Genomic DNA, 15927 nt, shown 5'->3' with positions numbered 1-15927 from the left:
TATTATTTTTGAAGCTGCAACTTACTTTTTTATTTGACTGCTAGAACTGCACGAGATATCTAAATTAAATATATTGGCTACTTACCTCATTGCCCTGCTGAGCTTTTCATAAGTCATTCTTGGATTCTGTTTACGATCTCCCCAAAGGCGAGCAACTTTATCTGATTGAACAAATTTGAAAATTCCATCTTCTCTTCTTTCCCAACGAATCATGCTTGGGTTGGTAGCAGGGTTCAGCAGTAAGTCTCGGATGAATTCCCACAGTTTACCCGTTCCCTTACCTACAATAACCACGAAACCTTCTCAGTTAATTTCATTCAATGTAACAAGGAATACTTATGAATCTTCAACACAGAAATAATATATTAGGTTCTAAATTTAATTTTATTACAAAACAGGGTTCTTCTTAATTTCAAAATATTTATCAGCTCCTCGTCGACTGTTAATGCGAATCACGATTTTGATAAAACAATAAATTTCACATTTTAATTTTTAAAAAGGACATTTTTCTAAATGCTGTTTATATAATACTATCACACGTTTTATAGCTGCGAATATTCTGCTATGAAATAAATAAATAATCCTTAATTTACTAAATATGTATTATACTATGGTAGATTTAGATAAAAGTAATGACTTATTATTTGCTGTGTCATGCTTCACATTTAGATTGCAGTAATATGTAGCTAGGGGATTTGAAATAACATGCGCTTTGTTGTTCACTGTATGGTAAAACAAAGATTTCAGAGTTGAGAAGCTAAGTAAAATATTCATGCGTTCTGTACTTTGCAAACGTTTATTTTTATTAAGAAGGAATAATTCCTAAATGTTGTTTCAAGCAGTGTTGCGAAAAGTTTCATTCTGCAGCATGCTTCATATTAAGAATTGCATTTGCTATGCATATTTTAGGAATCTTCTATGATATAAATTTATGCCATATCAGCTTGATAATATCAAAAGACATATTCGATTGTAATAGTCTATTAGCTTCAAATATAAACTCTTTTAAAATGTCGTTACTGTTTTAGATTAAAGGTACTTTTATGTATTTCAAATGATTTAAAATTTAATTTTAATTTCCAACTTCCGGAAGGGGAGAGTAAAGAATTTGCGTATCTACTTTCTCTCTTTTTTTTTGTTTTACTTTGTTGAGATAGTATGCAGACTGTTGTATTCAGTGGACATTGAAAACTTCATTTGTTTCTCATAGACTGTCATATTAAGCGCCTTTTGAAATAATTAATCCGAAGAAAAAAAAAGAAAAAAAAAAAAACCTTCAGAGCTTCCTCATTTGTCAGTTTGTTGACTGATAAATCAACAGGAAAGAAAAAAGAAGTGATGATGAAAATTTTACGTTTGTAACCGTAAGCTCTTCATTCCCAGTCTTCGTCTTTTTCCTTTTTGTTCATTGATATTCTAACTTGTTATGAAGTGTTTTATAATGTTTAAAATCCAAATTATTGTTATAAATGCAAAGTATAGCCTTTTGCAATCTTTACTGGTGCTAAATATAACATTAAATTAATACAATACTGGTGATAAAGTAATGATGCTTCAGTGGATTTTTCCAGATGAAAAAGGATACTGTGCTCTTATTAATCTAATGAATGCTTTAGAAAGGAAGAGCAAGAGCTGAAAGAATTATATTTCGCATCCTCTTTGCAAATTAAAAGCAAGATTCCATTTGCTTCTTTCGCAGTATTTTACTACATTTTGTCCATACGAAGTATTCAAGAGTACATAGTGTTGAAACTTTTCATCTGAGCTTTCAGTGCTGGGCTTAACATGGCCTAAAAAAAAGCACTAGTAAAGTCAGCAATCAAAACGTTGTTAAGGCCAGAAAAACAGTTTTTCAAAATATACCAAACTGATTTCTTCAAAACATAGAGTAAGATGGAAGCAGATAGCAATATTGTTTTGTAAACATTCCATAGAAATCTGATTGAACTGGCTTATTACTGTAAACTGAAAAGCGGAATTTTAACTTACTCGCAACGAAGCAAAATTTAAACTCAATTTACGAGCTTTTAAATTTAGAAGAAATCTAAATATGGATGCGGTCTGCCTTATTATAACAAAATGTATTAAGTAACCTAATAATAAAAGAAACTTTTTCAACTCACGAATAAATATGACAAGAACACAGCTCAGATGCATAGCTGTATCTAGTTCAACTATTAGATAAGAAAATATTTTATGTTCAGAATCGTTAACAGTTGGCAGACATCGAAAGAGGACAAATTATTGGACAAAGAGGATTAGGATTATTTATATTATAAAAAAGCACTCGGCTATTGGCTTAAGGGAAGAGATGGATGTCTTCGGGAAGGACCTATTAAGTGAAAGTGGCTGGTATTCACGTTACACATAGGGAAAACCACGAAAACTCTCATATAACCAGCCTGTTCGCCGCTAACTGGAACCCCTGGCAAAGTACTAGTGTTTAGAAATTTTACCACTTTTGCCTATTGTATCGAGAAAATGTGTTTGTTCCTGCTACTTTTTGTATTGGAAGAAATAGTACAGTTATGCATACTTTAGAGGTAATAAACGATCAGTGTCGAATCAGTGGAAATGTGTCGATATATCGACGGAACGGATACGAATTTTCTAGAGTTACATCAGGACGAGAGGACAAGCACTTCGTACTCACGGCGATGATGTATCGTGATGAATCACCACCAACGTTATCTCAGCCATGGAGGACACTGACACATCAAGTGATGTTTATCAATATTTTTGTACACAATTACTACAGTGGATATTCATAGATTGATATCTACAACTGCGGCTTCCTTTGATCTTCTACAATAGACATCAGATTTTTTTTCAGTGGTGCAAAGCGGGAAGGCATTGAAATGCTGGATCATCACAAATAATTTTTTCAACCAGTCTTCATGAAATCTATAAACCCATGACAGTCGGATCTTTTTTCATCGCTCAAGTGTGGGACGGCATCTAGAAAGCTTTAGAATGTCATAGTGGTTTTAGTTCAAGCATCATGATTTATGGTACTATTGCGTTTCACTCAAGCTTCACCTCTGCGGATCGCAGACGTCATGAACAGTGATATCTTGGAACTATAAATTCTACAGCTTCTACTGAAACTTCCTGGAGTCAGACTTCAAAAGGACAATGCTACCTTTCTTGCCGTTTGCGATGTGCACTATTGTACCTGTGACAAGATGTACCAACTCTTCTTTGACTGGCTCCGTCCTCCGATGTTTCGAAGGTGTGTTTACGTGGTCGAAAATGACACCTGAAATTTTTATCCATATGTCAGCATCCGCAACTGCCTTCAACAAATTGTGGATGCGTTTGAATCTTCACTGATCGACATCGCAGAGAATACCACCCAGAATTTTATTAGTCAATGTCACGCAGCAGGCAATCCGTCATAACCGCTAAAGATAAGCTCACAAAGTAATGAATTCAGTACAAATTTCTCCTTTCAGTCCTTTTTACTTTATATTTCTATTGTAACTCATGCCTTGTTGTTGTTGTTGGTATTACAGTTTCATTGAATCTCGTGTTTTCACAAATATCTCATGTGTACTTAAGTACTGAAACTGCTAATGATAGTACTCATTGCAAGTTCATCTTTGATCCTCGATTATGAAGGAGGTATTTAAAAAATAAGTTTCCAAAAATCGTAAGTGGAACTTAGACCCATGGAGGAGAAGCTTATCACCATAGAAATATTGTAGTTTCGTACTGGCCAACAGCAACTACATGCTACCAACCAATTGAAAATACTACAATCTCACTCAAGAATAACAGCTCTACCATGAACACAACTCTATTTAAGCAAATGATAGACCAAATACGTACCATTTTTCAATGCAGGATGAATGTGTGCTGAATCTGCGTACTCCTTAGATTACATATAAAGCATTTGCATAATATATTAAAGACGGAATTACTTTTTTAAAAGTGCTAGTGGGTTTTTTTTGATAAGCAAAAACATTTAATTTCTAAAAATAGATAACTAAATGATTAAAAAATGAAAAATATGTAAAATGTAATTGATTTTTCTCTGTCCCAGCAAAAGAGCAATCTTCATGCTTTTAATAAATCTTTCCCCGGCAAAACTGCGAATAAAATTATACAGGAAAACTTTACGCTGAAATAGTATCACAAAATACAGTATAAAATTTTTCTTTCTATGTTCTATTCCTTCTTTATAAATGTTAAAGAGTTAGATGTTATCCAGCTATTGAAATCAGGGAGGATTCCACTAATTAAGCCAACTAAGCGGAATGAAAATCGTTCTGATCTTAAGTACTTGTTAACTATGCGGAAGTTAAATTCCTCAGCTGATTTGCCGAATTTTTATTAAGACGCAGGTAGAATCTAATAACGTCTGCGAGCAGGAATATAATTTTAACTCGTTTTTTCAATGAGCAAAACACTGCGGCTAGATTATTCATTTCAGATATCTAAGCTAGTGAAAAAAAAAAAAAAAAAAAAAAAAAAAAAAACAGGTTCCACGATATACAGAAACAGCTTCTTGAACGAGGATTTCGGTTCAAAACTTTTATTAGCGAAACTTAGGACGACAGGAGCTCTATTATGTTTTCAAGTGAAACTTTTAGCTTTTGAAATCTGAGTAAGGTGAAAATATGAAGCATGAGGTATGAAGCTAATGAAAACTGAATCAGTGCAATAGCCCAGTTGCCATTTATTTCACATTAGAAATGATCTCTCCTCTGAGAAGCTTATGCAAGTGAAGGAAGAATCTATAGAGAGAGGTACCTACGGATTCCAAAAACTCGTGGGAAGCCATTTCGACCATTATCATCTTCGTACGACTTTAATCAGCTGAGATATTAATTAAAAACTTTGAAAACGCTAATTTTTGCCCTCATTTTATGAGTGGCAACTGTCTAGCTCTCTAGAGATAAAAATAAATTTCCTATTCTAACTTTGAAGAAAGCAGGCGATTGTATGTGATATCATCATATGTCGAAAATGTTTCCTTAATGTTAGCATTTTAAATATAAAGCTGCTGTTGGCAACTGTTTTTGTTTCAGGTTAGGATAATTGACATGATATGTTATTGCCACATTTATTGTTTTATTGATATTGGGAAAAAGTTGTTATATTACATTAAATTTAAATAATGACGTATTACGCATACCTGTAGTGTCAGAGATGGATCCTACGCTAAGAACTACAGGCAGTGCTTTAATTTTCCCGAAAATGCATCGTTAAATCTTCTCAACTCATCTTAAGCCATACCAAGCTTTCTACAAGATTCTGAAGATGATAATGTAGCAATAATTATTGTATCATGAGAAATCAATAAAATTAAGACGAGCTACGATAACTCTACTGATTTAAAACCTAAATATATCTATCTAAACTTAATAATTTAGATAATAAAATATTTTGAACAATGAGGGGGACATCTTATTGCTCATATACTCGAGTCATTTAAAGGGGAAAAGGGTACGAAATTTAGAGAAATCTGTATTGCGGATATAATTGAAGACAATCTCAGAATTTATAGTCGAATTTAAACTCTTGATAATTCTGATAAATATTTTGTATTAATAAATGTCTTTGAGGAAATCTCATCAAACTCTTCATAAATAAGCATGTACTTGCTGTTTTATAATCTCTCTTTATATTCTGCAATGATTTGAAAGCGAGCAGGTTTCTGATCAGGTGTGGAAGAGCTTAACTTTTGCAATGAAACTTCGCTGCATTTCACGAATTGAAAAATCTTAGAAATTAATAGTTTGGTTGTATATTATTCTCCTCTATTTCTCTCTTTAGCTTTTACGTGACCTCCTGAACTCTGTAAATTATGTAGATTCGATTCAGTGACGCCTCTAATTCAACTGTAAGGAGGCTATCTTAGGCTAGTTGTGAAGACTTGTATCAGAACTTAGAAAACTATGTTGCATCAAATATTGTATTCCTTTTCTTACCGACCTCAGATGTTTCATGTACACATTTAAACTAAAAGGAAATCTAATTTGTTTCTATGACTCACTTCGTATAAATCGCCTTCGATAACACGGGTAAACATCAGCTAATCAATTAGTGAACCCAATGAATCATCCATTGATCTATGCGTATCATACATGATATTTATATACGTTGCGTGTTGTGACTCCAGGAGAATAGTATGAAAGAGCAGCACCCTTCTAATGGCCTTTTTAACAAGAGCAATTACACTGCTGGCTATTAAATTGATACTCCATAAAGGAAGCTCACAACAAACCTGAAATGTATATGAAAGACAAAACATGCTGGAACTACAAATGACTAACATTTCACAGCTTGCGAACATCACAGGCGAGAGTAATAACACCTGAAAGCATTATAAAAGGGAGATTTAAACTCTGAATTTTCACTGGGAAATTGCCAACTACTTGTTTGTTTTGTATTAGAGTTTGGCTATGCTTTGTGTAAAAAGAAGAAATTCATAACCAGCATGCCTCAGACCTTGAACACGGGAGAATGCTATAAGAAACTGTAGTAAATGGGTTAAGAGAAGCCACACAAAGCTACATGAGGGATCTGAACGGGCCTACGAAGACTCAAGGCAACATATCACTTGTTATCGTTGTTATCAGAAATCATACAACCACATCGCGTAACATGTGTGAGAATGCTGGGTGTGCTACATAGTATACAGTATCCACATGCAGGGTATGAAAACATCTAAAATGCTGTAAAAAGTTATCCATTGCTTAAGGTTTATTTAACATTAGAGCTCAGGATTCAGTGCCTACAATAGCGTTCAACCGCGCATGTGGACGTATCACTGACACGAAGTCGTCTGTTCTGACGAATCCCATTTTTGATTATAGCATCATGATGGTGGTATTCGCATGTGCAGATACCGAGGGGAGCCGACATTCGAAGTTTGGATTTTTCCTCGTCCTATTAGCCTAGTACCTAGATTGATGGCATCGAACGTCATAAAAACACAATCTGCTCACTTGTAATCCTTATTCTCATTTTTTTATTAGCTGACGTTACATTACTGAGGTTTTAATGGTGGCGGCTATATCTTGGGGACAGTCATCGCCCGCCTTTCAACAGGATAATGTGAGACCCCATGCTATTTAACAATATCCTATATAGATATTTCACAATATCTATATTATTTGATATTTAACAATATCCTATTTACTCCATTCCTGCCTTGGTCGAATCTCTCACCAACTGAAAGCGTCTAGTCAATGACTACAGTGAGACTGGCACTATAGTAACCACCAGTCAGTACGACAAGTGAACTTTGGCACAGAGCTAAAGTCGTATGGACTGCGGTATTTTGAAGTGCCATCCACAGACTCTTCGACATTCTGAAGTGTTATACACTTGCTAATTTTGAGAGAAGATGATGCTCAAAATGCTGATTGCTGTACGTTTTTTAGCTCAACATTACTAGGATATTAGGAAATTTAATCATTTCTTCCTTCCATTATAATAATTTGTAAAATAAATATGATAGTGCCAATTGCTTTTTTTCATGGTGTGGCAAATTTAACGGCCAGCAGTGTACTACATTACATTGATCATCACTGTTGTTGCTATTACTTACGATTACAATCTTAGCCTTCGTCTTCTTCAGAATGAATGCGACAGCCCACAGAACTTACCTCATTTCATTAAAATTTATATTGTAGAATAAATTATGAATTACAGGGAAATTTTAAGAAAACGGATAAGAAGAGTTTCAATATTTTTACGGAAACCTTATAAATTTTCATGGGATATTTTATTAACACTTAGCAGATAGCTGTGTCTAGAGTATGTGCTTTTTCATGATAAAAACATCATTGGCCTGTACGTATTTTCAACTAAATTAAGCTTATGAAATGTAATACATATGTAACGTAAAATTTCTATAAATGTGAATCTAAATCTTATTAGGGCAATTAAAATAATTTTACTTACTATTTATCACATTTACTTACAGATATATTTAGCCACATATTTCTGCTCAATAAAAGAATATGTATCCTGTATATAAATTTTAATTTTACGCAGAGTTCTTATACACCTTCAGAGTACGCAGTTCAGGAAAAAATTCATGTAATATTTTTCACTCAAAATACTTACCCTTTCATTTATCTGTTGAAGATGTAAATAAATATACATAATTTTTACCTTCAATGGAAAAATGAAACAGTTTTCAAATTCCATTGTACTATGAAATGCATAACGTACCACACCTCTGTAAAGAAGTTCCGTGGGGTAGTAATACAAAATATCATTCTAATAATGGAACGAAAGGATTATTTTTAACTAAATCTATCATTATATAATTATTTACTATTTAAGATGCATTATGATTGGTGTTCAGTTATTATTATACATAAGTTAAAATTTATTGCCGAAATCATTGATTTAGATTTGTTTTGAAATTGCACAGTAATATCAATAAATTAAATATGACAGTTTAGTTTCACATTTCTTTATATTTCATTAGGAAAACTTTAATATGAAACAAAAACTGAATGACCGTTTGCTTTTCGTACACATTTAAATATGTCTGACAAATAATAAAGAGGTAAGACAGTGGATATATAAATGCGGGAGTTTTTGTACATCTACTATCTTCCAGATTCACACGCTTGTGGACAAAGGCTGCTTTATCTCAGTTTTGTCAGTTTAAGAGACTATTATACTAAGGTTTTAAAAAGTTGTGGCTAGAAGTAAAATTTTCTTTAACATTGATCCGCGGTGTGCTCTTTCAATTACAAAATTTTCAAAAATAAGTTAGAGAATTTTACAAAACTATTTTCAGCCCTGAGGATAAATGCTTTCGTAAAGCAACGTTGAACAGTTTATGAGATCTCCGTAGAGCAAAATATCACATTAAAATGTTTATAATGCGCCAATACAGTAAATACAAAATTTTTCATAGCTTTTTGCTTAAAATGAGATAAGATATTCGTAATTAATATTTCATCGGGATCACCTACAAAATTAATAATTAGGGTTAGGTCAGTAATACGGAACCATTAGTTGAAAAAATAAGCCACATCTTATCAGTAATCGTTTATTAAAATTTACGAAAACTTGAATTTAGAAAAAAAGTTAAGAAAGGGATGGAAAATTAAAATTTAGAAAAACTTAGGAGAATGTTTAATTTTTATAAAAACAAAGTTGAAAAGTGATCTAAGCTAGTAAAGTTTATTCCTAATATATTTAGGAATTTATTATATAAAAGTTAGAAACGTTTTGCAGTTAACTTATCAAATTATAGTAAATTCTTTGCTAATCGAAATTTTTGCCCGTATAAAAAGTTTAGTTTTTATATTTAAGAATATCTTCCATTCATGAAGTCGAAACAGTACACAATAAATTCTTTTCTTTTATTTTGACAAATATTTTAATTGGAACTACATGCGGAGTTTCGATATTTAATCTTGTAGCCATTTCTTTTTCAGTCATCGTGCGCAACTAAAACTTATGATAATTATCAGTAGATCAGTTACAGCGCTTAAGTGATAAACTAATTATTATTTTCCATAATTAACTGTTAATTACCCATGCTTTATATTATATTGCATCTAATTATTAGCATTCATTATATATAATGTGTTGTTCTAAACATTCGAAATTTTTAAAACTGGCAGACTGTTTTTTAGAATACTGACCCCGTGTAGTTTTGCGTATAAGATTATCATTGAGAATCACCCCTTAAGTTATTTGCAAACGATTTTCTTCCAGAAAGAGGTATAATGAACAAGGAGTGTTCGCGAAGTGTTGTAATTGCTTCTTTAAGCAGATAAAACTTATAAAAGACTACTTTAAATAAACTTTCTTTTCGTTGCATATTTTATTGCAACTTTATACATTCCAGTTGTTTGCTTGTAGATTTGGTGGCAGTCGGAAATGGAATGTTAAATATGTAAAAATGGAGGTTTTATTTATTTATTTTTTTTTTTAAATCTTGAAACTTGTTTTGAAAGTCTTCTGATAAATTCTCAACCAGTGATATACACTTTCCTACTATTTATCAGATTTGGTCCAGATGGAGTTAAATAGCGGATCGAGTTGATATTCTTAACAGTTGCAATTTCAATTTGATTTCGAATGTTGTATTCTTTAGACACCATTTATCAGCTGCTTTTGACATTATATTAAGTTCTGTTTATAGATTAATATATATTAAGTTCCTTTTATAGATTAATCATCTCGACATCAAATGACTTTGTTATGTTTTCCTTTTTCTGACTTTTGATCTTCTCTCAAGGCTATAATGCTAAAGATGTTTGTGCTTTATAATAAAGGGTTTAAGGGTTTATGTTAGTTACATTAATAACGAAAGTTAATGGCTTGATAACAAAGCAGTCATATCAATGAAAAGTTCATCCATCTAGTTCTAGTTTTCAAATTGGATGAGGCATGAGCTCACCCTTTTGTTCATTTTCTGGTATATGAAGCGGGTCTCTGAATCAACTGGCAGTGACCGACTGCAGGTACCGTACTCTCGTCTAGATTAACATTTATGAGTGTTTAATATGACCATTTATGGGTATTTTGTTGTTAAAGAAACTAGAACAGTCTGCAATATAGCTAGCAATGAGACTCTTAACAATGGAAACCTAATGAGAACCTCCTGTTTTATCAAATTCTAAAGCTCAGTCATGAACAGATGTGTAGAAAAACCTAATAATTTCAAGCAAAATTGTAGAATGTAACCTCGAACATCGCACCTAATCTCAAAAGAGTAAAAATGCGAAAAGAACTGGAGCATGTAAGTGCGAGAGGCACCAACTGTGAAAGCAGCAATGGAAAAAAAAAATCCAATTATTTCTTTTCAGATTTAACAAACATCTGACCAAGAAGCTGAGAGAGAGATGAAAAACCCAGCAGAAGGGACAGAACCCGCGGAACACTGTGGAACGCACCAAATGCAACTCATCGAAAACAAAGCCTGGCGGGGCCTCTCGTGGGCCTTGTGGAGTGAGGTTAACCTGGATAATTAGTGCAGCTGGATAACAGCGCAAAACCATCGACACCACATTGTCAATGGAAATACTGGCAATAGAATATAAGGGGCGCACACAAAGTCTCTCACATTTTTTAATTATTAAGAAATTGAGAACTATACATAAATATAAGATGATATCAGCAATAGATAGATATACTTAAAAAATTTCATTTTTTCGAATCACAAGTCAGTCCAAAGACGGCGTTATCAGGAAAAATTTCTCTAATTGAAGAAAATGGCATCTTTACAGGAGAAAGCACAAGCTGTACGCTGCTTTGTGGAAAAAAAATCGGTATCAAAAACACAAGCGAAGTCCAGAACCCGTTACTAGAAAGATATTTTTTCTACAAATAGTATCCTTCACTGACCAAAAGGTTTTATAGAAACAGGAAGTACCTTTCAGGCTTTTTCTCTGAAGATATGTGAAAGACACTGTTTTATAGGACAAAAGTCATGAATGTTAATGACCTTAGAAGCCAGACTGTGATAACGTGATAACTGCTGTGGATACTGATGGGCTAAATCGTATATAGCAAGGACTCGGTTATCATCTTGACATTCTCCTCGCCACGAAAGGTGTATATATAGAAGTGTACCTATACAGGATGCAAAACGTTTTGAATTTATCTGTCTATCACTGTTATCAGTTTATTCGTGTTTTCAATAATTTTTGATATATTAATAATTCAAATGTATCAGAGACTTTGTACACAAGATGTACATTATGAGTTTTCAAATTAGATAAAATTCAACCCGGATATACAGTTTTGTTTCCTACCTAGTTTGAGGGTGGCTGAAAAAGGTTCCCTCGAAATGTAACGAAATGTTGTTGGAGGTGGCTGAATATTAGCCTTACTTTCCTAGAGCGATTTGTTTTACTCTCTCCTTATGAGCATCATTATTCTATTGAGAAGAGAATTATACTCAAAAGACTTTGTTATGTTTTCCTTTTTCTGACTTTTGATCTTCTCTCAAGGCTATAATGCTAAAGATGTTTGTGTTTTATAATAAAGGGTTTATGTTAATTACATTAATAACGAAAGTTAATGGCTTGATAACAATAGCAAAATCGCCTAGTGCTCAAAATCCTCAAATTTCTTTTATAGAAATAGGTTTTACAGGCAATGCGGGTTAGACCTCTCTCCGTTCGCTAGAAATATCAAGAAGTTTTTGGAAAAGCCTAGTTGACCTAACATTAATGTGAACAGCAGAGGCGTGTTCTATGTTCAATATGCATGTTTATGTGTCAGTATGCAGGTACTTCAAATAAATAACTGCAAAAATTAATTACAACAATAAAATGTGATATCTAATTTTCGCTGATTGAATAACAGAACCAAAAAATAAAAAACTATGTAAATTTGGCTCACAAAGTCAGCAGAATGAGTATAATTTTAATTTCATTTCTAGTGTGCTAATACTTGAAGCATTTTTGAACCTGGAATTTATCGATATATTAAAACGGGGATGTAGTAGAAGCATTTCATAAACTAATGTAAAATTTCTTGTCTTAGGAAAGTAATGTAAAATTTCTGTCTTATTTCTTGTATAGAATATTTTATAGAGTTTGGTTTCATAAACTAGGTATCAGATTTCTAACAGACTTAGAGCGAATTATCGCTGTGTCTGAAAAGAACTGCAAAATCTTAAAAAGGTTTAAAAATAAACCTTTTATCAAATCAGAACTTGAAACCCACTTCTTGTTCTTGGGATTGCCTATTACTCGTGGCGATGTAACTCAAGTTAACAGTCAAATTCAAAAATTGAAACCAAGAGTCGAACTTGACTCGTGAGTCAAGAGACTCACGATTTAAGCTGAGTAAGTTAACTAAGTTAAGTAAGCTCAGAACTTTAACTGACGTGACAATTTAAATACTGGTAGCACTAACACAAAGCCGAATAAACACAATCTTAGCAGAGCTAGCGAAACTTAGTAAGGTGGCTTGGAGAAGCAGAAACACTCTTTGTCTTGTACATTACTGGAAGATATTACCTTGCTTACCACGAAGTTTGCCGTCCTTCTTAGGAGGGCGTCCTCTTCGGCCAACTTTCTTGATACACATTGCTGCTGTTGCTAGAAGATAGCCACGATGTTCAAGAAAGAAAAAAAAAAGTTTGGTATATTAAATTCCCACCAATGTAAGACATTAAAAAATTAATTTTATAACTTATATATTTGCATATAATTAAATAAAGAGGCCAACAGAGCCTCAAGACACATCTTTTATTTATTTATTTTTAATGAAATTGGTTTTCTTTTTCTGGCATATTTTACATTGATGACGCTTTTGACTGCAAATGTAAAAGAAAACATTTGTACTTTGTTCACTAAAATTCTAAGTTTTTACATCTGAAGTTGGAAATTAAATTCTAAAAAATGCAAATGTTAAATACAACGAGAACTGTTATTTAAAATTTAAAGATGAGAAATAAAGCTTCATAATACTTTTACTGCATTAATATTAATTATTTACGGCATCAAACGTAAATAAACAAATGGAACCCATTTTTATTTGTTGCTTTCCAGATATTTGATTTCCTTAAAAAAAGTATGGAATTAACTGATATATTACTAATAGGTTGAAAAAATTTCAAAATTCCATTTACCCTACTGGTAAACTAGAAATCATCAAAATAAATTCCTCTTGATTAACAACGTTTCTGAAGCTTTTTTTAATTCCTTTTTGTTTTCAAAACATTTTGCAGGCAATGAATGATGACATTGCTTTTCTTACAGAGATTACCTTTGCAAGAAGCAATAAATTTCAGCTTCTGTTGTTAATAAAGAAATATTTAGAATCAATTAGCATATTAATCATGAATACACGATTTACTTCAATATGTTCTACATCTGAAACGATACTTCGAATTTTGGCTTAGAGAAAATCATACGAAAGCATTTCTTTTCAAAAGTAAGGAGTTTATAACTTAGAATATATCCAAGCAATTTTATGCATAGAAATTATTGCGAAAAAATGGGTAGTCCTGATTAACTAAGGGATCTACATTACTACTTTTTATCTAACCATTGTGCTATCACATTAACTTAAAAATCCTTCTTTATCATAAAAGTAGAGCACGGTCGAGATTACGATATTTGGAATTATAGTAAGCATCTTTTCCTTCAAATTATAAGCTTGAAATGCAGTTTCTTAGAAAAAAAGATTATGCACACAAACTTGCGTAGAGTAATTTGGTTTCATCCGAATATAAAAGTATAAAAGTAAATATTCACCAAGTAAAAGTGGGCTTTTTGGTGTTTTTCGCCATGTATGACGCATATGCGAGCCAGTTTCCCTTAGAAAGTCCTCCACGACGATATTCCTTCCCTTAGGCATATAACCATAGTGTGCTATGCCATAACAAAACTAAATCAAACCAAACCAAAATAAACCTACTAGTAAAAGTAGACTGTTACTTATGGACTTATTTTAGTTCATGTATGAAAGTTATAGAAAAAGTCTGTAAGATATATTTTATTTACTACGCTCCAAAGATGACGAATGAGTGACGCCATCCGTCAGTCTCCTGGAATGAATGCGCTTTTCTTCGAAATTCACCATTTTGTTTTTTATATTTGTGCGTTTAATTTCAAGTATTCGAAGCAGTAAACCGAAGACCACGTTTAGGTTAACCTCGAAGAATTACAAGATTTCTGATGACCGTGAGTTTATCGGTCAGCTATTGCATGCGGAAAAAGAGCCCTGTTTTATATTCTAATCTCCCTACCCCTACAAAAAGGTCATTACAGAAGGATCTATTAGTACAGCATGAAAAAAGATTGTATACACTTGAATCACTATTTGCCAAGCCTAGACCTGCTCGATTGTGATGAGATCACTAGTCTATTATTTCGATTTGTAGATGTTTGGGACAATGGGCTTGTAGAGGCCAGTAAACATCTTGGACTACGAGACACGAATAATAAACTGAGCGCTCGCAGGGATTTGAGCCACGGATCATTATTGTGTGGACGGGATAGCCATTTACACAACGAGAACCCGCAAGGTATAAATCTTACATTCTCTTACATATCATCATTTAATCTCTTACATTCTTTTCCATTTAAAAAAGACGACTTTGAACGATCCAATCAATCAAATCCATGTGGTGACAAATTTTCGTTCACCAACTTTCACTTCGAGCGCACGGTAGAGATCAGTTGACACTTCGGACCAGGAGACATGACAAATCAAATGTGATCGCGTTGGGTCTCGAACTGTGCATATTACGATTGCAAGTTTGACATGATAAACTCATGATAAATACAGAACATGCAGGGAGGAATGCGATAATTTCTTACACACTCTTTTCATGAATAGAATTTTTCTCTGTAGCATGACAATCGACGGATTTTATTCTAGAGAAACGCTAACATACTGTATAAACCGTCGAAGGGCCTTCTTTTATTGGTAATAGAGAGATTGTTTGCTGCAGATTTTGTTTCAAAGGCTGCAGAGATTTCCATGTCTTCAACCGTAATTTTAAAGCAACTGTAATCAAACGAAATCTCTCATTACATAATAAATTTTTGAATCTGCAACAGGTTCTTGCGGACAACGACATCCGATCGCATAGGGCTAATATTGTGAGAGATAATTGGCTTCCTGAGGGAATTCATAAACTGTAAAGGCCAATCTGGTTTCTTTACCTTAACCCCATGAGCATTTACGGAATGCTTTCGGGAGAATTGTAACATTCCAGAAACCTTTTTAATGCTTCAGTATATTCTCGTACAAGAGGGCAATTATGGCCTTTCGAGCTCATAAGTTTGTTTAATGGCTGGCATGAATTATCGTTGTGTAGTTCAGCCGAGCAAGATGATGTCACATGCTTATACCAAAGGCATTTTCTTTCTCGTTCATGCAACAGCTGATCTGCTTTTTCTCTTTCCGTCATGGTGTAACGGTAGCACAGCGCGTATTCGAGAGATCGAAGTTCGAGTCCCGCCGAGACTTCCA

General features: G+C 33.2%; 1 protein-coding gene across 2 annotated transcripts in view; it reads right to left on the bottom strand.

Moving 5' to 3' along the window:
- The window catches only part of LOC118185082 (ETS homologous factor-like), a 148971-nt gene that overhangs the window by 12654 nt on the left and 120390 nt on the right, over nt 1–15927 (bottom strand). For both annotated transcript variants that reach the window (XM_085810078.1, XM_085810079.1), the window contains exons 7-8: nt 12960–13040; nt 86–281 (exon numbers count right to left, since the gene is read on the bottom strand). In XM_085810078.1, coding sequence (XP_085666204.1) covers nt 86–281; nt 12960–13040 — 277 coding nt within the window. The remainder of the gene's footprint in view (nt 1–85; nt 282–12959; nt 13041–15927) is intronic.

This window comes from Stegodyphus dumicola, chromosome X2, assembly GCF_044657685.1.
Source record: "Stegodyphus dumicola isolate Sdum_Otavi_A_Nest chromosome X2, ASM4465768v1".
In the NCBI taxonomy this organism is placed as follows: Eukaryota; Metazoa; Arthropoda; class Arachnida; order Araneae; family Eresidae; genus Stegodyphus; species Stegodyphus dumicola.
The sequence above is the reverse complement of the archived record's forward strand: the minus strand, read 5'-3'. Positions and strand labels throughout refer to the sequence as shown.